The 24,881-nt window shown below is 43.5% G+C and overlaps 1 protein-coding gene across 3 annotated transcripts in view; it reads left to right on the top strand.

Annotated features, from left to right (window-relative positions):
* The window catches only part of LOC148476981 (ATP-binding cassette sub-family B member 5-like), an 85,654-nt gene that overhangs the window by 22,519 nt on the left and 38,254 nt on the right, over nucleotides 1–24,881 (top strand). For all 3 annotated transcript variants that reach the window (XM_088457367.1, XM_088457368.1, XM_088457366.1), the window contains 15 exons: nucleotides 2,365–2,515; nucleotides 4,196–4,238; nucleotides 4,344–4,535; nucleotides 4,638–4,809; nucleotides 6,141–6,265; nucleotides 6,676–6,850; nucleotides 7,329–7,442; nucleotides 9,502–9,612; nucleotides 10,553–10,678; nucleotides 10,807–11,010; nucleotides 11,789–11,959; nucleotides 12,099–12,260; nucleotides 12,812–12,961; nucleotides 13,588–13,731; nucleotides 14,064–14,168. In XM_088457367.1, coding sequence (XP_088313493.1) covers nucleotides 2,365–2,515; nucleotides 4,196–4,238; nucleotides 4,344–4,535; nucleotides 4,638–4,809; nucleotides 6,141–6,265; nucleotides 6,676–6,850; nucleotides 7,329–7,442; nucleotides 9,502–9,612; nucleotides 10,553–10,678; nucleotides 10,807–11,010; nucleotides 11,789–11,959; nucleotides 12,099–12,260; nucleotides 12,812–12,961; nucleotides 13,588–13,731; nucleotides 14,064–14,168 — 2,145 coding nt within the window. The remainder of the gene's footprint in view (nucleotides 1–2,364; nucleotides 2,516–4,195; nucleotides 4,239–4,343; nucleotides 4,536–4,637; nucleotides 4,810–6,140; nucleotides 6,266–6,675; nucleotides 6,851–7,328; nucleotides 7,443–9,501; nucleotides 9,613–10,552; nucleotides 10,679–10,806; nucleotides 11,011–11,788; nucleotides 11,960–12,098; nucleotides 12,261–12,811; nucleotides 12,962–13,587; nucleotides 13,732–14,063; nucleotides 14,169–24,881) is intronic.

The following is a 24,881-nucleotide window of genomic DNA, read 5'->3' as shown; positions in this document are numbered from 1 at the left end:
GTTCCCACATCCACTCACCCTGTTTACAAGCACCTTCCCCTGTTACCACCCACAAACGGCACATTCCTTCACTCAAAATAGCGGCCCGTATGTGGGCTACGGGCGAGCACTTTCCCATTGCAATGACTGGTTCGCGCACACGCACTGTGAATTATACGCACGCGCAGATTGAGAAAAATCTCTCAATGTGAGCGAGCGCAGCATAGCGACTGGATCTGAATCAGGCCCTATGTTCCTATGGTCTGTGCTGCCATCAAGAGCAGATAGGTCATGGTTGCACTTTTAAGCCCTTAGGGGTCTATTTACTAAGCCTTGGATGGAGATAAAGTTAACAGTGATAAGGTACCAGCCTATCAGCTCATAACTGTCATGCCACAGGCTGTTTTTGAAAAATGACAGTTAGGAGCTGGTTGGCTGGTACCTTATCACTGTTAACTTTATCTCCATCTAAGGCTTAATAAATAGACCCCTTAGGGAGGCCCGAGCATCGGTGTTCCTGGTGGTGCGCTCCCTCTCATCCACTTTGTGCTGTTGGAAAGAGAGCCTGAAAAGTGTCCCTAATTACTGTCAGGAGTTGTCAGCTTGTCAACAGCTGGAAGAGAACAAGGCAGCAAACATACAGCTTTTAGCACAGATAGTGTACTGCCCCGCACTAAGTGTCTGACAAATTTGGAGCAGCCAGCATAACCAATACTCTATCTTCCAATAATCCAGTCAGATGTGATCTGAAGAACTGAGTTTATTATTCGATAGAGGAACTTGCGTGGGTGTACACAGATTGATGCGTATAAACAAGTGTGTGCGCGCATGTGTGATGTGATGATAAGTGATGGTAAAACTGAAAACAAACAATAAAAAGCGATTACTATATGTACATGGGAATGCAAGGCAAACATATACATAACATGGGATATGCAAACAACATGAAACATTCAGTATGCAAAGTACAGTATGCAAAGTACATCTAATATGTATTACTGACTAAGCAGATCTACAATATGATGGCACAGTTGAAGCTTAGAACTCACCATTGGATGCTGTACCAGGTTGAGCATATGTAATGATTACTGTCTGGGACCATGTGAAAAGAAAAATGGCTGCTTACAGCTCCTTTAGCCCAGAATGCATTGCTAGCCTTCTATGGAATGCTAAGAAGGTCAAAATGGATCAGATTTAAACTGCTGCTGTCCTGACCACTAGGTGGGGCTGCTAATGTGAATTAGTGGAACATAACAAACCCTGGTGTAGAGGTACGAAGCCCAGAAGCGGTATCAGCGCACGTTATGTGCGCTGATACCGCTTCTCCCCGATGTATGATCGGGGGTCTGGGCGGTAAATGACAGGGGCGCTATGCGCCCCTGTCATTATCGGCGCTGCTATCTACAAGATAGCAGCGCTGATAGCCTGGGCTATGTACGAACGGTCAGATCGTCTGACCGTTCGGCCGGCTGTAGCTGTCGTTATCGACAGCTACAGCCTGGCGCTAGCCTATCCCCACAGCAAGGACAGCGCTGTCCCTGCTGCGGCGGCTACCAGCTCCAGGACTCCACGCGGGGATCTCGCGATACTTGCGAGATCCCGCGCATGCTCAGTGGAGCCGGCCGGGAAAAGACACAGCGCATCAGCACTAGGCTGATGCGCTGCTGTCTCTAGCGGGTAGCGCCGGAGGGGGGAGTTAACGCTCCCCCTCTCCGGCCTATGAGATGTTTATACATCTCATCGGTAGTGCTTCCTGCTTCTCCTCGGTAAAGAGGGGAAGCGTTATAGCGGCACGTTAAGTGCCGCTATAATACATCTACCCCCCTATGCTGAAGGCATGACAGGTAGTGATACACAGGACTTGCTGCAATTTATGTATCCAGCAAACGTAGAGGCTGGAAGCTGTAGCCCAGCAGTTTCCTGACACACAGTAATTGCTTTGATATGTGATGACAGTTATTTTTATTCACAACTAATTTAATCTGTACCAACAGGATCAATTTTATCAAATATAAGTATGGAACACCCCTGCTATGGGGCCCACTGGTGAGAGTGGCCCTAATTCCCTGTCAAAGCCCCATGTGTTATGTAAATTGTTAATGATTAGGTGAAATTTGGGAATCCTTACAAACTTTTTCTATGGGGCTCACAAATATCTAGTTACGCCTCTAGTACAAACAGTACAATATTACTCCAATAACCGCACTCTAGAAAAGGTGATGTTAATGGAAAACTGGAACACAAACCTGAACTGCAGTTTGCTAAAGTGATGAAACCACCCCAAATATATGCACCCTGCTGATATACTCCACATTCCACAGTGTAATGTGACACTTTGTATATTCACTTTGAGTTTCTTATTCTCTCTTCTTCTGTTGTTGATAGTTTCGATATGCAGATGGGCTGGATATAGTCTATATGATTATTGGATTCCTTGGAGCAATGGTGAATGGTATCTGCGATCCTATAATGCTCATTGTGTTTGGCGACATGGCTGACAGCATAGTGTGTTATAACTCATCCCTCCAAAATACATGTAAGATGATATGATTCTCTGTTATTATTCCCAGATTTACTGCGTGTTGTTAACAGTGAAATTAGTAATTTCTGAATATTAAAAATCTATTTATTATCCTTTTGATAAACATGCTGAAGCACCATGGACACGCATGCCATTAAATATTATTATAATACATGAGTGGTGTAAATATTGTATAAACATCTAACATCATCTGTAATTAAAAAAAACATAATTTTCACTACTGTGGACAGTTCAGGACATACAGAACCTCATCTATATCACTGACAAATATAATATGTCACATTTGTTTGGTTGGGTACAGGATGCTGGCGATCGAGATCCCAATGGTTTAGAATCCCGACGCCGGCATCCCGAAATGGTTAGGTTAATGACCCCTGCCCGCTGCCTAAACCTAACCCTTCCCCCCTAGTGCCTAACCCTCTCCACTAGTGCCTAACCCTAACTCTCCCCTCAGTGCCTAACCCTAACCTAATCCCTCCCCCTAACCCCACTACTTACCGTTGGCATGCCGGTGGTCTGGATGCCAGCGCCGGCATTCTGAGCACCGGCATCCCAACGGTAGGATTATGACTGCATCCTGATTTATTTATACTCTGTATTTGAGCAATACTTAAGCTTCTCTGCTCTCCTCCCTTCTTCTATCAAATTGTCCTTAGACAGAGTGATCAGAGTAATCCCAGCAGCAGCCCTGCCCTTAGCCCAACCATTGTGGTATCTATACAGAAGACGCATCAGGGTACACATCAGGCATCCTCATGTGACTGCATACTTAGGAGCTGCACTGTTCTGTACGGCCGCAGCAACCTACATACTACATTATGCTTATGCGAGAACATACCTGTGTATGCCGAACATCCATATCTCTGCACGTAGAATGCCATCCCGCCCACTGGTTTCCTGTCTGCAGCCAGAACCGTCATCATTATTATCACGCTGGTAGCTCCCCACACTGGCTGCAAAAGATCCGTCTGAAACAGGCGCCCCATTTCTGTCCACACACTACAGAAGGGGGCTTACACTCCCACTAGATGGAATAATTCCATGCGTCCGCATAGCTACCGCCCATTTTTGGCACAGTATCGCCCATTTCATGGAGTGATCCGATCAATCTGTCCGTATTTGCAATCTCTGTCTGTGCCTGATCCGGCACATGAGCAGTCACTGATTCCTTCCTATGGCGCATGTGTAGCAAAAAAGGGTGTGGCCTCGTGGGTGGGGGCGTAGCCTTGCTGTCCGAACCTCCGTTTTTGTCACTCCGGGGGTCCTGGAGATGCGGACTGCCCCCGGGGACCAGTGTATTTCCAATGCCGACTCCTTCACTGTCAGGAGCTGAGTGCTGCACGTAACGCTACAGTGCACCATCCGGCTCCTGTCACTGAGGAGGAGTAAGCACTTTGGTGTCACCCCTCTGTGGGGAACACACGGGTGTGGCCCGCATCCCCCTTGTGACGCCACTGTACCTACATGGTTGTTTTATTGTTTAACTGAAATAATTAATATTTTAATTGGGGAAAAAATGACATAATAAAGTATATATTCAAATTTTGAGAGTAAATATACTGTACTTCCCAAATAATGATGAAAACAATCACAAGGTGTAATAAAGAATTTAGTGATGTAATAAAATCTAAATTGAAACAAAACAGTTATTTTATTTTTATTTTTTTTAAACAGCTGAGTGTCTTCAGTTTAAACCACTATCTGAACAGATGACTCTGTAAGTGTAACGCTGCTAACACATGGCTGTATATGGCTTAAATTATTTATTCTTGATTACTGCACTACTTTCTTATATGTGTTTTATGGATTATTATTATTACAGGTTTTCCTTCTACTATGTTGGAATAGGAGCTGCTGTTATAGTCTGCGGATACTTCCAGGTTTCCCTGTGGGTTCTAGCTGCCGCCAGACAGACGCGAAAAATGAGGAAAATGTTTTTCCATTCAGTATTATCCCAAGAAATGAGCTGGTTTGATGTCACCAAATCTGGAGAACTCAACACTCGTCTTACAGAGTAAGAAACCTACAGTATGGTCTAGTCCCGTCCACGTGAGACTTTTATTCATAATTTATACATTACTTCATAATTATTGTTATTGTATTTTATTTCTGCTAGAGACGTCAATAAAATCAATGATGGAATAGGAGATAAAGTTGGCCATCTTATTCAGAATTGTTCAACGTTTGTGGCAGGACTAGTGATTGGACTGGCCAAAGGTTGGAAACTCGCACTGGTCATCATGGCCACCAGTCCACTTGTAGCTATTTCAACAGCCATATGTTCCAAGGTAATGACTGTGACATTTTTTGCATAAAATGCAAAAATAGTATGTAATGCTTTTGAATCTTATGAAGATTGGTATTTGGGTAGAAATGGAATCAATTATTATACATCCAAAACTTTCTTAAAATTCAAAAAAATAGACAACATGAATAAAATACTTTAGGGGAGATATATCAAGCCTTGGAGATAGATAAGGTAGCAAAGTTGTCCAAGGCAACCAATCAGCTTCTAACTGCCATTTATCTATAACAGTCTTTGAATGACAGAAGCTGATTGGTTGCTTTGGGAAACAACTCCACTTTATCCCTGCCCAAGGCTTGTTACATTTCCCCATTTTTCAGTTTTATTATTATTATTATTATTATTATTATTATTATTATTATTATTATTATTAAATCTGCAGACAAATAATGAAATATGAGTTTGAAAATTGTCTTTAAGAATCTGCTGGTTCACAATAAAAATACTGTCTAGAATAATCTGTGTGTTATTTGTAATAGAGGGCTGTACACCAGGGAAGGGCTTGTAGTGGTGTATGCATAAAATCGCAGATGCAGGGGCATATTAAGAAAGGAGAGGGCCCGTGTGCAATCCCCGTCTGGGCCCCCTCCTCTCTCTCTGGCGGCCTTGAAGCGCACTGAGCGCAGCACTGCAGCAGTAGACTCTGGACACTAGTCTGTGCCCAGAGTCTACTGCGCATGCACTGGTCACCGGGAAAATGGTGCGGCAGCCATTTTCCAGGCAATTTTTGCATGGCTGATACTGCCGACATGGGACTCCAGAGAGGTAATTGTTAAAAGTATGGCACACGGGCCAGGGTACCCCACATCGCACAGACCCTGCACCCATTATAGATATGCCCCTGTGCAGATGTAAGACCAGCAAATGGCGCGCATGTAGTAGAACATCTGAAACCTTTCAGAGCTAAGGATGAGTCTTACTTGATCACTCGTAGCCTTATCTTCAGTAATTGTTTTGCTGAGAGTGACTAGAGGGCACCTAAACCTGGTATTGTTATGTTTCTGGGTTTTAAAGAGTTTTGAATCTGAACCACAATTTCATTGTGGTTATAAACACATGCAAAGTGACATTTTTTTTCTATATTTTTATGTGCTTTTTGTCATTTATTTATGTGCACTATGCACAAAAATAATAGACAATTACATGATGGGAAAACACTTACAATACACTGTTTGTTATCCCGATTAAACTTCTTATCAAGTAGATAGAAATGCATATTAACATATTTAGAAATCAACATGTGCTGTGCACTTTGTTATCTGAATCCTCAAATTCACACCAGTCATGCCATGCTGATCCACTGTAATCCCTTAGATGGTGGTATCGCTGACAAGCAAGGAGCTCTCAGCTTACGCAAAAGCCGGAGCTGTGGCTGAAGAAGTTCTCTCCTCCATACGGACAGTGGTGGCATTTGGAGGACAAGAGAAAGAAATTAAAAGGTATTGGCTATACTTTTTATTTGTTATTACATATAAAATAGGTTCACAAGTAGAAGTGTAATAGGGATGACCATCAAATGGTTCTCCATTGATTGGGCCATGAGTACTTTACATTAATGGCAGGAGGAAAGCATAGACAGAAAACCATCGATGGGCATCAATACTGTAGGTCAAGGGAATGTGGTGGGCCGAATAGGGGAGGGGGCGGGGCTAAGCAATGTGCACCATAAAAAAAACAACATCGCCACATCTCTGCCATCAATGGTGGAGAAACATCGTCTCTCCACCATAAATGGTAAAACCATCGACCATCGGTGACAAAACAATAATGATTGCTAATAACCATTGATGGTCATTGGCCATCCTTAAAGTGTTACACTTTTGTTACATATGCATTTGTATATTTTCAGGTACACAAATAATTTGGGACTGGCCAAACAAATTGGGATAAGAAAGGCTGTTACTTATCAGGTGGCTGTTGGATTTATGTATTTTTTTATATATGCCACCGACGGTCTTGGATTTTGGTATGGTACTACCTTAATACTGGGAGATGAAGGATATACCATTGGAGGCATTCTTGTGGTAAGTTTAACATTTAAAATTGAAATTATGAAACATTCATATATATATATTTTGGTGCACAAAAAAAAAAAAAAAATATATATATATATATATATATGTGTGTGTATTTATGTATATATGTGTGTGTATATATATATATATATATATATATATAATATATATATATATTTTATTTTTTATTTTTCATTATTATTATTTATTTAATTAATGACCGAAGCCACTGTTTTCAGCCCCTGCTGTCTGGGCTTCTAATTTCATTTGGTGGAACATTAAAAGCTGTGGGGGAGGTTTATCAAAGCTTGGAAAGAGATAAAGTGGAGAGAGATAAACAGGCTGTGTTTGAAAACTGACATCTAGGAGCTGATTGGTTGGTTCTCTCTACACTTTGATAAATCCTCCCCTATATAATCAATGCACAGTTTTTACATTTTTAGATTAATTGTTAACATCATTGGTTGATTTATTTCTGTCTCTACAGGTCTACTTCAGTGTTGTCCTCAGCAGTTCTTGCATTGGCCAGGCGGCTTCTCACTTTGAAGCGTTTTCTGTGGCAAGAGGGGCTGCCTATAGCATATTTGATATCATTGATCAAGTAAGACATAGGGATAAATGTAATAGCTTGCGACTTGCAGACATCAGCGAGTACCCAGCGAGTCTGCCTGATGTTCTACAGTGGGCCAGTGCAGGGGCGGAACTAGCGGCGGTGCAACCGGTGCCTTTCACCGTGGCCCGCTGTGGTGCAGGGGCCCATGGCCACCTGCATCCAACAGCACCGCTGCCCCCCGACCTGGTCCCCATTACCTAAATGGTTGGAGCTGGAGCGGGCTCGCTTCGGCCGCTCCGGCTCCAACATGACGACGCGTGACGTCATGCGCGCCGTGTCATAACAAGGGGCCAGGCTGCTGGTGTAAGAAGATCAAGAGGAGCACACGCTGGGGCTGGGGGGGAAAGAGGCTGACACACGCTGGGGCTGGGGGGGAAAGAGACTGACACACCCTGGGGCTGGGGGGGTAAGAGACTGACACACACTGGGGCTGGGGGGGAAAGAGACTGACACACGCTGGGGCTGGGGGGGAAAGAGACTGACACACGCTGGGGCTGGGGGGGAAAGAGACTGACACACGCTGGGGCTGGGGGGGAAAGAGACTTACACATGCTGGGGCTGGGGGGTAAAGAGACTGACACACGCTGGGGATGGAGGGGAAAGAGGCTGATACTCGCTGGGGCTGGGGGGGAAAGAGGCTGACACACGCTGGGGCTGGGGGGGAAAGAGGCTGACACGCTGGGGCTGGGGGGAAAGAGGCTGACACGCTGGGGTTGGGACATGCGCTGGCGGGAAGAACGAGGCAGAGACACGCTGGGGATGGGGGGAGAACGAGGCTGACACACTCGGGCTGGACCGACTGAATTTACTGACTGGGGGAGGGGCAGTGAGGGGTGGTGAGAAAACAAGGCTGGGCAGCAGGACAGACACTGTATTTAATTACTGGGGAGGGGTCAGGGGTGGTGAAAAAATGTTGGGGTGCCAGGAATGGGTGGGGTGTGGGAGGCCCAAAGCATATTCTTGCACCTGGGCCCACCACTCTCTAGTTCCGCCACTGGGCCAGTGGCAATAATTTTAAAGATAAAACCCATTCTGCAAAAGGTCTCTGTCGGCGACGGAAAGCACTTACCGGATAGGTGAGAATCCGTTCTGGAGTCAGAGAGGGATGTAGTCAGGAAGTCGGAATGTCGACCGCCGTCTTCCCGACAGTGAAAGCTCGGCATGGGACTAATGATAGGTATCTAAATACGACGCCTATCATTAGCCCCATGCCAAAATCACGACGCCCCGTCATACCGAACGTAGGTAAGCTGGGCGTCGGGAGCTCGTAGCCGCGGGAAGGGGGGGAGGGTTAGGTTTAGGGACTCCCGGGGGGACTTAGGCACCTCCCTCAGGAGGGTTAGGGTAAGGCTAGGAGAAGGGGAGGTTAGGATTAGGCACCCCTGGGGGGGAGGTTAGGGTTAGGGTTAGGCACTAAGGGGGGAGGTTAGGGTTAGGCACCCCTAAGGGAGGGTTAGGGTTAGGGGGGAGAGAGGGGAGGGTTAGAGTAAATACTCACCTCAGTCGGGATCTTCATCTGCCGGTGTCAGTATTTCATCCGCTGGGCTTCGGTCCAATGGTACATACCAATTCCATCAGAGAGGCTAGTTTACGGTGGAGACAGACCCCTGTCATCTTTGCAGCCCAAAGGTCTGTCCCAATCGAGTCCCACAGGCATCAAAAAAGGAAAAAATTTAAATAAAGTAACAATTCCTGTCATGCACAGCAGCTCCATCTCGTTTGGACACTATGGAAATACTGAAATTTTAGGCTGCAGGGCTATGGAGGGGGAGGAGCCAAGCTTCATGATGTCCAGTGTTCTTAAAGTGCCAGGCTCCCCAAACCACTTGTCATACCCCAGTGTACATAGCCTTAACTTCACCATGGTATAGTAACTGTAACATATATAATTGAGAAATGTTAATCTGGGTACAGAAGATGATGTTGATTGATAAGTGTTTGCTCTTAGCTGGATCCTATCTTACTGGGAAAAGGGAGGACTATGTCCGAGAGTCTGTTGTGTGCTTAACCATTTTACTAATCAATAATTATAAATTTACAACCATAGACTTCAACAATAAACAGCTTTTCAACAGAGGGGCACAAGCCGGATCATTTAAAGGGAAACATTGAATTTCAAAATGTGCATTTTTGTTATCCTTCAAGACCAAAAGTTCAGGTAAGAGACGGTCATGTGATGATTTTCAGTTTCATTCTGTCCCTGATCAATTCATTCAATTAAATAATAAATCAATATATTGGGGGAGATGTATCAACCATTGGCGATAAAGTGTCAAAGTTGCCCAAGTCAACCAATCAGCTTCTAACTGCCATTTATCTAGCATAAAAGCTGAATGTTTGCTTTAGGCAACTTCACCACTTTATCTCTCTCCAAGGCTTGATACATCTCCCCCTTGATTGTATTCGAAGTGGTCTTCTCAGGCTTACCCATCATCTTTGGTATCTAGACGTAGAGAATACTTTTACTTATACAGCAAATGCAGATTTAACTCTTTATATTATTTATAGTGTTATTAAACCATTTTAAATTATTCTGTGCTGAATTGTCTTAATTATAATACGGATTAGCCCATGTCTGAGAGATGCTTTGCTGTAAATCACTAAGGGGCATATTTACTAACACAAATTTGCACAGTTAAATATCATCTCTTACTTTGGTGCAATGTAGCCCCAGCTGAGACATTGGGCCTGATTCAGACCTGGTCGCTAGATGTTTACGCTCGCTCCCAGCGTATGCAAATTTAAAACACACCCAGCAAGGTAGGCGATCGCACGGCAAGGCATAAGCACACCCACTATGTCTTAGCGTGCAATCACTGCTGGCAGCTGTGTGTTTGATCTGTGTAGGGCAGACCGCTATCACAGCGAGAATCCGACATCAGGAGGCCGCCATTTGGCCCCGAACGGGGATCCGAGTCAGGTGGGGAACACCCAAACAGGGTTCGGGTGGACTCGGATCCCGTATGTTCGGAGCAGTTCGGATTCCACAGAATCCGAACCGCTCATCTCTAGCTTTTAATTATATTTTACAAGGAAATGTATAATTATTTTCTGCTGATATATTTGTGTGTTTCTTTTTATATTCCACTTTACTAAAGGTTTTAAAAGGACTTAACCTGAAGGTTAAATCTGGTCAGACAGTGGCACTGGTTGGACAAAGCGGATGTGGTAAAAGCACCACGGTGCAGCTACTGCAGAGAATGTATGATCCACAGGAGGGCACGGTAAATATGTTTTATCCAGTCATTTTATAGGGAACTTTTATTTTAACATCCATTGACTACAGAAATTCATTTGGCTACCAATTATTATTTGTGGGTCCACTGATCTCCTGCCTGAACTTATTTTTCAGATAATGGTGGATGGCCATGATATACAATCTCTGAATGTCCGATATTTCAGAGAATTGATTGGCGTGGTTAGTCAGGAACCTGTCCTGTTTGCGACAACCATTAAGAACAACATCAAATATGGCAGGTTAGATGTGACCGATGAAGAAATTGTAACTGCAGCTAAAGAAGCCAATGCCTATGATTTCATTATGGCACTGCCCGATGTAAGTATCTGCAGTCTGATATGAGAGGAGCCTTTATAATTTATGTTGACTGACAGATAATGCATTGGAACTCATTTACAAAGCAGGCTATACAGTATGTGCATCCCAAAATGCTTTGGCTTCCACTGGTGAACTTACTGTATATGTTCTACTCAGGGCCCAGGATGTCACATGCCTACTTCCAGGTCCTTGAATATGGTCCTCAATCTAAAAGTGCACCCAGACAAATGTTTAACTTCCTACTACTTTAGAACCACCTCTTTCTTGAAACTTTTTAGTGTTTAGTACTGCTCATATATGGTTCAAATTAATAACATGAGAACATCAGGACTGTAGGGCTACATTAAGTCTTCAGGGGACTGGTGCACTTAAATTATCTTAAAATCTGCTCCCATTTTCCATTAGTTTGGGGTTCATTGGTTTCCACAGTAGGGTAAGAAGGGTAAGGATCTATTTCAGGGATGCACTTTGGCTGCAGCTAGTGTGCAGCTTCCTCAGATCAGGTTGGATTTGCCCAGAGACTGTTTATCCTCAGCCAATACACAGTTTAAATGACCAATGCTGAAATGACAATGCAGATCATTGTCATTGCAATATCTACATATCGAATGCTTTGTATAGAGTTGTTTGCTGATCAGAGACGTCACGCTCTTAAATCATACACGATGATCCTCTTTGTTTTTTTGTTTTTGTGATTGTTCCTGAGATTTCCAATAATAAATATATATGCAGTGTGTAGTCTTGTCCTATTTACCTTCATTTTCTTATACTTCTTTAGAAATTTGAAACTCTAGTTGGGGAACGAGGGGCACAACTGAGCGGTGGCCAAAAGCAAAGGATAGCGATAGCCAGAGCCTTAGTGCGAAATCCTAAAATACTTCTGCTGGACGAAGCCACCTCTGCTCTGGATACAGAGAGTGAATCTATCGTACAAGCTGCTCTAGATAAGGTAAAAGTTACAAACGCTGAGTCTGTCATGTGATGGAAATGACAGAGGTCACATGACTCTTTCTGTTCAATAGACGCAGACTTGTTTTGTGTGTTCAATCGTCATCAGCTTCTATAACGGCAATAATATCCTTTTTTAGGCCAGTAAAGGACGTACCACTATCGTCATTGCTCATCGTCTGAGTACAATTTGGACAGCGGATCTTATTGTTGTGCTACAGAATGGCGCTGTGGCTGAGCAAGGAACACATTCTGACTTAATGGAAAAGAAAGGAATCTATCACTCACTGGCAACAGCTCAGGTACATTTACAACATTGGAAAGGTACAATGTAAAGATTCAATATTTTCTTGCTTAAGCTAGCCCCATGCTAAGATGACATTAGTTTTTGCTACTTATTACATTGATCACTGTTATCATCCCCATAGATGTCTATGAGGATGACTGTAAGCTCCTGTAACTGGGGGAATGTTGGCAAAAGCCCTGATTGATAAATAGGAAACATGTAACAGAGCCTTTTTCTGCCATTTACTACGGCATTTACACCAGATTTTTGGCTCTTAAATAGATACCAAAATGTGTAAATTAATTTTTCTCGCTGTCCTAGACATTGGTAGTGCAATAACTGCTAAATAGGTACTTATGTGCCACACATCCTCATTCCGTCATAGGTATTTGGTATAAAAACATGATGGCATGCCACGGTTGTTGGTGGCCTGATAACCGATAGTATTGATGTACAGTATTTGGTCCGTCAGTTCCCTTTAATAATTCCAAATGCTCTGCATGTTTTGTGGTGGATACAATGACAGCCATCGTCAATAAATGACTCTTGGGATTGATACTCTTCCAGACTATACAAACCGCAGAGGACAGTGAAATAAAGGATAATGATCTGGGGAAACCATCCTTGATACAGAGATTACATTCCAATATATCCAATGGAAAATATTCAATGTCTGAATTTGAAGAGGAAGAAGAAATAATAGAGGATGTTGAAAAGGTAACAAATAATGCTCATAGGTGATTAAATCCTATAAATATCCTCACAGTACTGCGGATGGGCCAATTACCATGTGCTGTACTTGCGAGCAGTCTAAGAATTGAGCCCCTTTTCCATATGTATTATTGTTTCAGTATCTGCAGCCTCAGGAAGACCTCATTACAAATATGAATATTTATACATTTAAGTATGTTTGAAATTTACGTAAATAATAACTATGACTTGTTAAGTACAGTTTGCCCATGTACGAGGCCTAAACAAAGTCCTGTACCTATTTGAAAAATTAATATTCACTGGCCCCTGTTCTGTGTAATCTGGGAGGACAATTAATTTTAAGCAGCATAATAGGTTAAGAAAATGACTCTCCCCTATTGGATTTCTCCTCTGGAAAAATGCAAAAAGTTGTCAATGAATATTAAAAAGGAAAAATGATAAATGTTTAATGATAATCTTTATTTGCCTAATGTAAGAAAATGGAAGCAAATGTTTCATTGGTTGGTATGGTTTAGTGCAAATGTAATTTTGATCATTAGTAATTGTATGTTAGTTCATTTTAGGTATGTTGGGATAAAAGATAACATATATACAATTATACACACTAATGAATTGTTTTAAACTTTTTATAGGAAAAACTTCCCAAAATATCATTTTTTAGGCTACTGAAGCTAAATCAATCAGAGTGGCCATATATCATGTTTGGAACTATTGCTGCAATTATCAATGGAGGAGTCCATCCTGGTTTCAATATACTATTTGCCAAGGTTATAGCTGTAAGTATAATACATCCATACAGGCCAATGTCACCTATTTCATTCTAAAGTGTAACGATCTATCTGTTAGACCTGTTTTCTAATTAAATGAACTGAAAAATATTTGGGAATAAAAATTAACCAGTGTATGTACGTTTTTAGTTATTAACCTACACAATATATGCATAATGAATTACATACCAAACACAGAAATTCAAGGTCAAAAGCATGAGAATAGAGGTCATTGAGTCAGTAGCCTATTAAACACTGGCTGAAAAGCATAATGATTGCAGCTATACAATTTTTAATGTATAAACATACAAATTTTAAAACCATTGCTTTTTCTCTTATAGATATTTGGTACCAATAATCCTGAGAAAATTCGAAATGAAATAAATATGTATTCCATTATATTTGTTATTATTGGTGTGGTTTCTTTCTTTACATACTTTACACAGGTAAGTTAACTGTTTTACATAAAAATATTGCGTAAACTTGAATTTTACTATATGTGTATTAGATATATATTTTTATGTGTGTTTTATGTACAGGTATATTGGGGGAGTTAAACATAAGAAAATGAGGCACTGCAGGCGAACGGATTTCTGGCTGATCTAATTTACATGGCAGCCTTTTCAGATTTGCCGAGTAGATTTCTCGGGTGCACCATGGGTTTGCACTAATAAAGAATATTCACTTACACACACAGCTTGTTTTGTCCTACTCGGGACTCATCAGTGCAGAACTGGGTATTTTGGTCAGCATGTAAAGCACTGTAGAGACCGTCTCACTGAAACAATGACAATTGGTCATAAGATGTCTAAGCTACATTCAGGGGACAATTTGTGGATTTGGGGTAAGATAATATGGGAGGTTACCTTTATGAAATGGTAAAACTATACTGTACAAGCAATTACCATGTGAACTGCTTACAAACATCAAAATGCATGTAATATATATCGAAACACGCGAACATGTAGACCACAGCTCATTTTCTGGTGGTAGTGAAGATCTCAAGTCTCCATTGGGTATTTTGCTAATGTAGGGTACACACTAGAGATGTACGAATCATACATCTCTAGTGTGTACCCCACATTAGCAAAATGTGGTTTTCCTGAAATAAGAACACACCCAAATTTAGGGAAGGTTTAGGAGTGGAATCGAGTCCCAGTTCGGAATCACTTTTGGGATCCGAGTGGAACCAAGCAGTGATGAGCGGTCAGGTGAGGCAGATTAGCAGAGACCTTCCTGCATACTTAGGTATACTCCAGAGTGTTGACTATAAAAATTCTAAGAACATTGTAAAGAAAGTATTAAACATTTCTTGTATTATTCCAATCATTTTATAGTCAAAACTAAGGAGTAAAAAGTGTATGGCAGGTGAGGCACTGCCTCCCCTGTCTACCTTTTCCATACATCACTGATCAAAACTCACCAAATTTCCAGCACTATACACTGCTGCACCTTTGTATAATGCCCACATGAACCCTCGGGTTCATAACTTCATATATGTCTCTGTAAATCTGGCTCTGATACTAGCCAGTGCCTCCCCAGCCATTTACCGCACCGCACGTCACTGGAACCAAGTCCCGGTTCTGGTCTGATCTCAGTTTGGAACTCTGATTTAAAATCTGCATGTAAACAGGTCCAAATTACATGATTTTAGCGGTTTTTATTGATTTTTAAGATGTCCAAAACCGAACCAAAACATTTGAGGATGGTTTTGCCAAAACTAAAACACGATGATGAATAAGAACCAAAACCAAAACACGGGGGTCTGCGCACATCTCTAGTACACACTTTGTCGATGGATTGGCAGGATGGCTGGCCAAAGAATCAATTTGGTTAGTAGGCGGCTGTGCATACACACTTAACCACACGTCACTGGAACCAAGTCCCAGTTCTGGTCTGATCTCAGTTTGGAACTCTGATTTAAAAACTGCATGTAAACTAGGGATGTGCGCCGGACCATTTTTGGCGGATTTGGATTTGGTTCTAATTCGTCATCCGGCTTTGGATTTGGATTTGGATTTGCCAAACTGCGGTGACTGGCTTTGGATTTGGATTTGGATTTGGATTTTTTGCCAAAATTGGCAAAAAAAGCTAAAATTACATAAATTGGGCTTTTTTTTTCTTCCTAGAGTGTTATTTACCTCAATAACATTAATTTCCAGTAATTTACAGTCAATTTAGACCACCTCACAGCTTAAATTATTCGTTTCACCATTATTGGCCAAAGGTTGCAGTGAGCTGACTGGTGACCAAGCGTCAGAGCAGCGGCGCAGTGGCACAGACACCACAGTTTAAAGCACATCTATGAAACTATGCCACACAGCAGTGGCAGAAATGAAAGGTAGTGCTAGATGGAATTGTCCTTGGGCCCTCCCACCCACCCTTTATGTTGGATCTTAAAAAGGACATGCACACTTTAACAAACAAAGCATTTCAGCGACAGGTACTGCCACTTTGTGGCTGAAGTGCTTGGTTTGTTTGGGCCCCCACAAAAAAATCTTCCAATCTACTAAAGGCAACAGGTCTACAGTGGCATGATGTCACCATCATTGCCATCCTCACCCTCATCAGTGTGTACATCATCCGATTCCTCACACAATATCAGTTCATCCCCGCTGGAATCTACCATTACAGAAGTATCTGTACTGTGACGTGATTGGTGGGAAAGGTTTTCCTCGTGAAATTTCCAGTTCATTTTAATGAACATAATTTTTTCTACATTTTGTGGAAGTAGCCTCCTTCGTCGTTCACTCACAAGGTTCCTGGCTGTACTGAAAACTCTCTCCGAGTACACACTGGAGGGTGGGCAGCTTAAATAATGCAAAGCCAGTTTATACAAGGGTCTCCAAATTGCCTTTTTTTTCTTCCAATATTCGAAGGGACTCTGTGACATGTCTACGTGTATGGTGTCCTGAAAATAATCCTCCACCATTCTTTGGATGGTAATCGTATTAGATGGAGTTGCGGTAGAGGTGTCACTGGTGTTGGGCAAATCTTTTAGACCCGACCAGATGTCAAAATGTTGACTTGACTTATCTGCATCACCACTGGGTCTTTTGGAAAAGGTGCATTTTTTTCTGGCTGCTGCTGCAGAAACCGAAGGAGGAGACGTCATCGTAGTGCCATGTGTCACTTCAGCTGCCAACTTGCTCACCAGGAGCGCTTTGGTTCTTTTAAGATCTGGGTCAGTTGTAAAGAAAGACACAGCATATGACTTGAACCTAGGATCAAGAATGGTTGCTAAAATATAATGATCAGATTTCAAGATCTTGGCCACCCGTGGATCCTGGCGAAGCGAACAAAGGACTTGATCTATCAGTCCAGCATACTTTGCGGAATCACTTTGTTTAATATCATCCTTCAATTTCTCCAGCTGCTTTTCCAAAAGAGAAATCAGGGGAATCACCTTACTCAAGCTAGCAGTGTCAGCACTCACTTCACAAGTGGCAACTTCAAATGGTTTGAGCACCTTGCACAAGACAGAAAGTACTCTCCACTGTGCTGGGGTAAGGTACATTCCCCCTCCTCTCCCAATGTCATGGCTTGTCGTATAGCTATGGATGGCTTTTTGCTGCTCCTCCATCCGCTGAAGCATATACAGGGTTGAGTTCCACCTCGTTACCACTTCTTGCTTCAGTTGATGGCAGGGCAAATTAAACTGCTCTTGCAGGTGCTGCAATCTCCTGCACGCTGTTGCTGAATGCCGAAAATGTCCCGAAATTTTTCGGGCCACAGACAGCATCTCCTGAACGCCCCTGTCGTTTTTTAAAAAACCCTGCACCACTAAGTTTATTGTGTGAGCAAAACAGGGGATGTGTTGGAATTCACCCAGCTGTAATGCTTTCACTATATTTGTAGCATTGTCAGAAATCACAAATCCTGAGGAGAGTCCAAGTGGGGTAAGCCATGTTTCTATGACATCTCTTAGTTTTTCTAAGAGGTTGTCAGCGGTATGCCTCTTATTGAATCCGGTGATGCACAGAGTTGCCTGCCTCTGAATGAGCTGGTGTTGTTTGTTAGATACTGCTGCTGCTGAAGGCGATTCACCCACCCAGTGGGCTGTCACAGTCATGTAATCTTTAGTTTGTCCACTACCGCTTGTCCACATATCTGTGGTTAAGTGGACAGTGGGTACAATAGCATTTTGCAGACCAATAATTAGGTTCTGTTTAACGTCCTGGTACAGCCGAGGAATGGCTTTTCGGGTAAAATGAAACCGAGATGGAATTTGGTACCGGGGACACATGACCTCAACTAGCTGTGTAAATCCCACTGCATTAATTGAGGATATTGGACGCAGATCTAATATTAGCATAGCTGTCATGGCGTCAGTGATGCGCTGTGCGACAGGGTGAGAGCTGTCATACTTGCTTCCCCTTGCAAGAGATTCTTTAACAGTCAATTGTTTTTTTGGTATACTACTAGTAGTCTTCTTTGTCCACTTCTGGGATGAAGATCCACCAGCAGCAGCAGCAGCAGGCCTAGCGCTCAAAGATTCAGTTTCTTCTGAGGTGTCCTGGAAATTGGAGGAGTCACCGTGACTTAGCACTAATAAATTGGATGTTGTACTACCACTGATCATTCCTGAGGATATTGAGGAGGAAGGTGTTGTCGGTGGAGATTGCAGGTGCTGGGATTTAGTAGAGAGAAGGCATCTAGCTAATGCTGGACTGCTTGTTGTTATTTTTTTTGCAGTAGTTTCTGTTATCAAACACCTGTCATGAGCTCGCTGCAGATGACGTAATAGCGTAGAGGTTCCTAGATGTTTAACGTCCCTACCTCTACTAACTGTGGTCTCACAGAGGCTACAAATGGCTTGACAAACGTTGTCAGGGTTTGGGTAAAAGTAATTCCACACAAAAGATGTGGATTTCTTGGTTCTATGCCCAGGCATGGCAATGGCCTTCTTATCTTGGCCAAGAGCTGCTTCCACTGGTGCCTGACTTATACAAATAATATCCTCATCCTCAACATCCTCATTAGTGCCAGCATCAGCTGCACATATATTCCTCTCATCCTCTTGCAATTCCACGGTGGCATCCTCAATTTCTATGTCCTCGGCAATACTGCTCATCCCCACAACTACAGATGGAAAAGAAACTGTGGAGGGCGGCTTCTCTGAAAGGTCAGGCTTACACATAGAAATGCCACTTGTGGACCCACTTAGACTCTCCTCAGGGATTTCTGACATTTGTGTTTCAAAAAACACAGTTTGTTCGACTGCCTTATTGGTTTTACATTTTTTCACACTTCTATAGTCTGATTGAAAAGGTCTTTTATCATCACGAGAGGCACAAGATGCCTCACTGACAGCTGCAGAACCACCACTCAGAAATAAAGGGCAAAGCCTGAGTCTTTCCTTGCCGCTACGTGTGGTGAATGGTATGTTGCCAATTTTCTGTTTCTCTGCAAAAGTAGTAGTCTTTAGAGGTTTTTTTTTTGTCTTTACCCCTGTAAAATCTAAATTTTTTGATTTCAGGTTCCCTAAGGTTTTAAAGCCTCTACGCCCTTGAGCATCAGCTTTAGATAAAAGTGATGGACTTCCAGCCGCTGCAATGCTAGCATTTACATGTTGTTTCTGCTCTCCTCTCAGTTCATTCTCGTGATCCATATTACTTTATCACTATGAACTGGAGTCACAGAGCTTGTATACACACAGTGGGCTATGCCCTTTCACGGAGCTTGTATAATAGACACAGTGGGCTATGCCCTGTCACGGAGCTTGTATAATACACTCAGTGGGCTATGCCCTGTCACGGAGCTTGTATAATAGACACAGTGGGCTATGCCCTGTCACGGAGCTTGTATAATAGACACAGTGGGCTATGCCCTGTCACGGAGCTTGTATAATACACTCAGTGGGCTATGCCCTGTCACGAAGCTTGTATAATACTCAGTGGGCTTATGCCCTGTCACGGAGCTTGTATAATAGACTCAGTGGGCTATGCCCTGTCACGGAGCTTGTATAATAGACACAGTGGGCTTATGCCCTGTCACAGAGCTTGTATAATAGACACAATGGGCTTATGCCCTGTCACGGAGCTTGTATAATACTCAGTGGGCTTATGCCCTGTCACGGAGCTTGTATAATAGACACAGTGGGCTATGCCCTGTCACGGAGCTTGTATAATACACTCAGTGGGCTATGCCCTGTCACGAAGCTTGTATAATACTCAGTGGGCTTATGCCCTGTCACGGAGCTTGTATAATAGACTCAGTGGGCTATGCCCTGTCACGAAGCTTGTATAATAGACACAGTGGGCTTATGCCCTGTCACAGAGCTTGTATAATAGACACAGTGGGCTTATGCCCTGTCACGGAGCTTGTATAATACTGAGTGGGCTTATGCCCTGTCACGGAGCTTGTATAATACACTCAGTGGGCTATGCCCTGTCACGGAGCTTGTATAATAGACACAGTGGGCTATGCCCTGTCACGGAGCTTGTATAATACTCAGTGGGCTTATGCCCTGTCACGGAGCTTGTATAATACTCAGTGGGCTTATGCCCTGTCACGGAGCTTGTATAATACACTCAGTGGGCTATGCCCTGTCACGGAGCTTGTATAATAGACACAGTAGGCTATGCCCTGTCACGGAGCTTGTATAATACTCAGTGGGTTTATGCCCTGTCACGGAGCTTGTATAATAGACACAGTGGGCTATGCCCTGTCACGGAGCTTGTATAATACACTCAGTGGGCTATGCCCTGTCACGGAGCTTGTATAATAGACACAGTGGGCTATGCCCTGTCACGGAGCTTGTATAATAGACCCAGTGGGCTATGCCCTGTCACGGAGCTTGTATAATACACTCAGTGGGCTATGCCCTGTCACGGAGCTTGTATAATAGACCCAGTGGGCTATGCCCTGTCACGGAGCTTGTATAATAGACACAGTGGGCTATGCCCTGTCACGGAGCTTGTATAATACTCAGTGGGCTTATGCCCTGTCACGGAGCTTGTATAATAGACACAGTGGGCTATGCCCTGTCACGGAGCTTGTATAATACACTCAGTGGGCTATGCCCTGTCACGGAGCTTGTATAATAGACACAGTAGGCTATGCCCTGTCACGGAGCTTGTATAATACTCAGTGGGTTTATGCCCTGTCACGGAGCTTGTATAATAGACACAGTGGGCTATGCCCTGTCACGGAGCTTGTATAATACACTCAGTGGGCTATGCCCTGTCACGGAGCTTGTATAATAGACACAGTGGGCTATGCCCTGTCACGGAGCTTGTATAATACACTCAGTGGGCTATGCCCTGTCACGGAGCTTGTATAATAGACCCAGTGGGCTATGCCCTGTCACGGAGCTTGTATAATAGACACAGTGGGCTATGCCCTGTCACGGAGCTTGTATAATAGACACAGTGGGCTATGCCCTGTCACGGAGCTTGTATAATACACTCAGTGGGCTATGCCCTGTCACGGAGCTTGTATAATACTCAGTGGGCATATGCCCTGTCACGGAGCTTGTATAATACACTCAGTGGGCTATGCCCTGTCACGGAGCTTGTATAATAGACACAGTGGGCTATGCCCTGTCACAGAGCTTGTATAATAGACACAGTGGGCTATGCCCTGTCAAGAAGCTTGTATAATACTCAGTGGGCTATGCCCTGTCACGGAGCTTGTATAATACACTGAGTGGGCTATGCCCTGTCACGGAGCTTGTATAATACTCAGTGGGCTTATGCCCTGTCACGGAGCTTGTATAATACACTCAGTGGGCTATGCCCTGTCACGGAGCTTGTATAATAGACACAGTAGGCTATGCCCTGTCACGGAGCTTGTATAATACTCAGTGGGTTTATGCCCTGTCACGGAGCTTGTATAATAGACACAGTGGGCTATGCCCTGTCACGGAGCTTGTATAATACACTCAGTGGGCTATGCCCTGTCACGGAGCTTGTATAATAGACACAGTGGGCTATGCCCTGTCACGGAGCTTGTATAATAGACCCAGTGGGCTATGCCCTGTCACGGAGCTTGTATAATACACTCAGTGGGCTATGCCCTGTCACGGAGCTTGTATAATAGACCCAGTGGGCTATGCCCTGTCACGGAGCTTGTATAATAGACACAGTGGGCTATGCCCTGTCACGGAGCTTGTATAATACTCAGTGGGCTTATGCCCTGTCACGGAGCTTGTATAATAGACACAGTGGGCTATGCCCTGTCACGGAGCTTGTATAATACACTCAGTGGGCTATGCCCTGTCACGGAGCTTGTATAATAGACACAGTAGGCTATGCCCTGTCACGGAGCTTGTATAATACTCAGTGGGTTTATGCCCTGTCACGGAGCTTGTATAATAGACACAGTGGGCTATGCCCTGTCACGGAGCTTGTATAATACACTCAGTGGGCTATGCCCTGTCACAGAGCTTGTATAATAGACACAGTGGGCTATGCCCTGTCACGGAGCTTGTATAATACACTCAGTGGGCTATGCCCTGTCACGGAGCTTGTATAATAGACCCAGTGGGCTATGCCCTGTCACGGAGCTTGTATAATAGACACAGTGGGCTATGCCCTGTCACGGAGCTTGTATAATAGACACAGTGGGCTATGCCCTGTCACGGAGCTTGTATAATACACTCAGTGGGCTATGCCCTGTCACGGAGCTTGTATAATACTCAGTGGGCATATGCCCTGTCACGGAGCTTGTATAATACACTCAGTGGGCTATGCCCTGTCACGGAGCTTGTATAATAGACACAGTGGGCTATGCCCTGTCACAGAGCTTGTATAATAGACACAGTGGGCTATGCCCTGTCAAGAAGCTTGTATAATACTCAGTGGGCTATGCCCTGTCACGGAGCTTGTATAATACACTGAGTGGGCTATGCCCTGTCACGGAGCTTGTATAATACTCAGTGGGCTTATGCCCTGTCACGGAGCTTGTATAATACACTCAGTGGGCTTATGCCCTGTCACGGAGCTTGTATAATAGACACAGTGGGCTATGCCCTGTCACAGAGCTTGTATAATAGACACAGTGGGCTATGCCCTGTCAAGGAGCTTGTATAATACTCAGTGGGCTATGCCCTGTCACGGAGCTTGTATAATACACTCAGTGGGCTATGCCCTGTCAGTTGTCATGGAGCTTGTATAATACAGTGAGTAGTAGAGTACACATACACACAGTGGGCTTATTGAGCACACACAAGGGCTTATGCCCAGTAAAGTCACAGAGCACTGCCTACTCTAATCTATCTAACACTAGAACAGACAGCGCACTAGCTAACTACCTAACTACGCGTCACGCGAGAAATGGCGCCGACTGCCGGGCGCCGCGCCTTTTTATTGAGGCCGAACGTCACTCGGCTCTCGCGAGAATCCGACGCCGGACGGGTGACGTTCGGCCTCGAGGTGGAATCCGAGTCAGGCGGGAACACCTGAACTTGCGTTCGGGTGGACTCGGATTCCACCTGTTCGGAGAGGTTCGGATTCCTCAGAATCCGAACCGCTCATCACTAATGTAAACAGGTCCAAATTACATGATTTTAGTGGTTTTTATTGATTTTTTAATCGATTTTTATCGACTTTTAAGAAGCCCAAAACCGAACCCAAACCAAAACACTTGAGGATGGTTTTGCCAAAACTAACGCACGATGATGAATAAGAACCAAAACCAAAACACGGGGGTCTGCGCACATCTCTAGTACACACTTTGTCGATGGATTGGCAGGATGGCTGGCCAAAGAATTAATTTGGTTAGTAGGCGGCTGTGCATACACACTTGACAATCAGCTGACTGTTAGGTCTGGCCGCAGGAACCAGTTGTAACATCATTGTCACTGATTCCTGTGTCCACCATATGGGTCAGACCATCGGTCGCCTGGACACACGAGCAGATATGTATGATACATCACACCGGCCATGCTGCATGGCCGACGCAATATATCTGTGAACGACGTGGATTACAGATATATTGTTTGTACACACCAGCTGATGGTGGGGACGATATATTGATCTTCAGCTGCACGAACGACATTTTGTCCAGTGTGTACCCAGCATAAGGGAGGCGTGCTTCAAATCTTCTAAAAAGGACAAGTGAAGAAGTTGCCCATAGCAACCTGTGCAATTGTAGCTATTCTTTTATAGATTGTACTGGATAAATTATAGCTAAACATTGGTTGCTATGGATAACACTTCTCATAATATAGAGCAGTTCTATAGGCATGTCAAGCAGGAGTATGGACCCTGGGGCCCCTAGTACAGAGGTCCTGGAGAACTCCGGATCCTAACCCTAGGGCCACCACTACTAATTTCCCACCTGCCATGTGATGTGATACCTGCATGTGCTATTCAGAGAGCTGTTTGTGGCTGTTACCCAGGGTATATGCAGGCTGAGCCCTCTACTATCCACTTTATCAGTGTGACTTACGGTATTATATATGAGAACATTGCCAGGTGGACAGTGAAGCTGATGATGTGCAGTTAGGCTAGGTGTTAGCAGAAATCAATGTATAGAGCAGGGGAAGTAGTAGTAGTAAAGCTGTTGCAGCTAGTGCTGGCGCTTGTACCCCACAATGTCCGTGCTCTGGGGACTCCAGAAAACCGTATCCAATCTGAGTTAGTTTAACAAATGTAGAGTGTTATGTAAAAGTATTAAACTTTGTTTCTTTCATGGCTGCAAATCATATTAGCTTTTTCCCCATGTACACAAAACACAAGTAGCTATGTGCAGTCTGTAGTTTCATTTAAAGTGTCACTAATATAATGTGCGAAGCCTGGCATGTTTTGCTGTAAATATTATTGTAGATTTAATTATTGAGATAAGAAAAAACAGCGCTTACCCAGATCAAGGAAACAAGTATTTATGCAGCAGTAAAAAAGAGGTTGTTGCTACCTCTTGACAACAGTACAGAAAAGGCAATATACTGCGCTTAAATACCCCAGTCAGGACATTAATTCAAACACTCGTAAAAAATTAATAGGTTTAATTACTCACAGTTATGGTCAGAAAAAGTACATAAATTTACATAGATATAAATACCAATAAATACACTATCTAAAGGAATATATATATCATACTGATAACAATATAGATAGTATTATAAAAAATACAGAGAGTTGATCAGACTCTACTGTATGTATGTATAGGAACCATATATTACTTTCCAAAGCAGGAAAAAATCCCCAGTCAGG

This window comes from Taudactylus pleione, unplaced genomic scaffold (assembly GCF_031769625.1).
Source record: "Taudactylus pleione unplaced genomic scaffold, aTauple2 ptg000758l, whole genome shotgun sequence".
Classification (NCBI taxonomy): Eukaryota; Metazoa; Chordata; class Amphibia; order Anura; family Myobatrachidae; genus Taudactylus; species Taudactylus pleione.
Note: the sequence above shows the minus strand (reverse complement) of the source record. Positions and strands in the feature narration are given on the sequence as shown.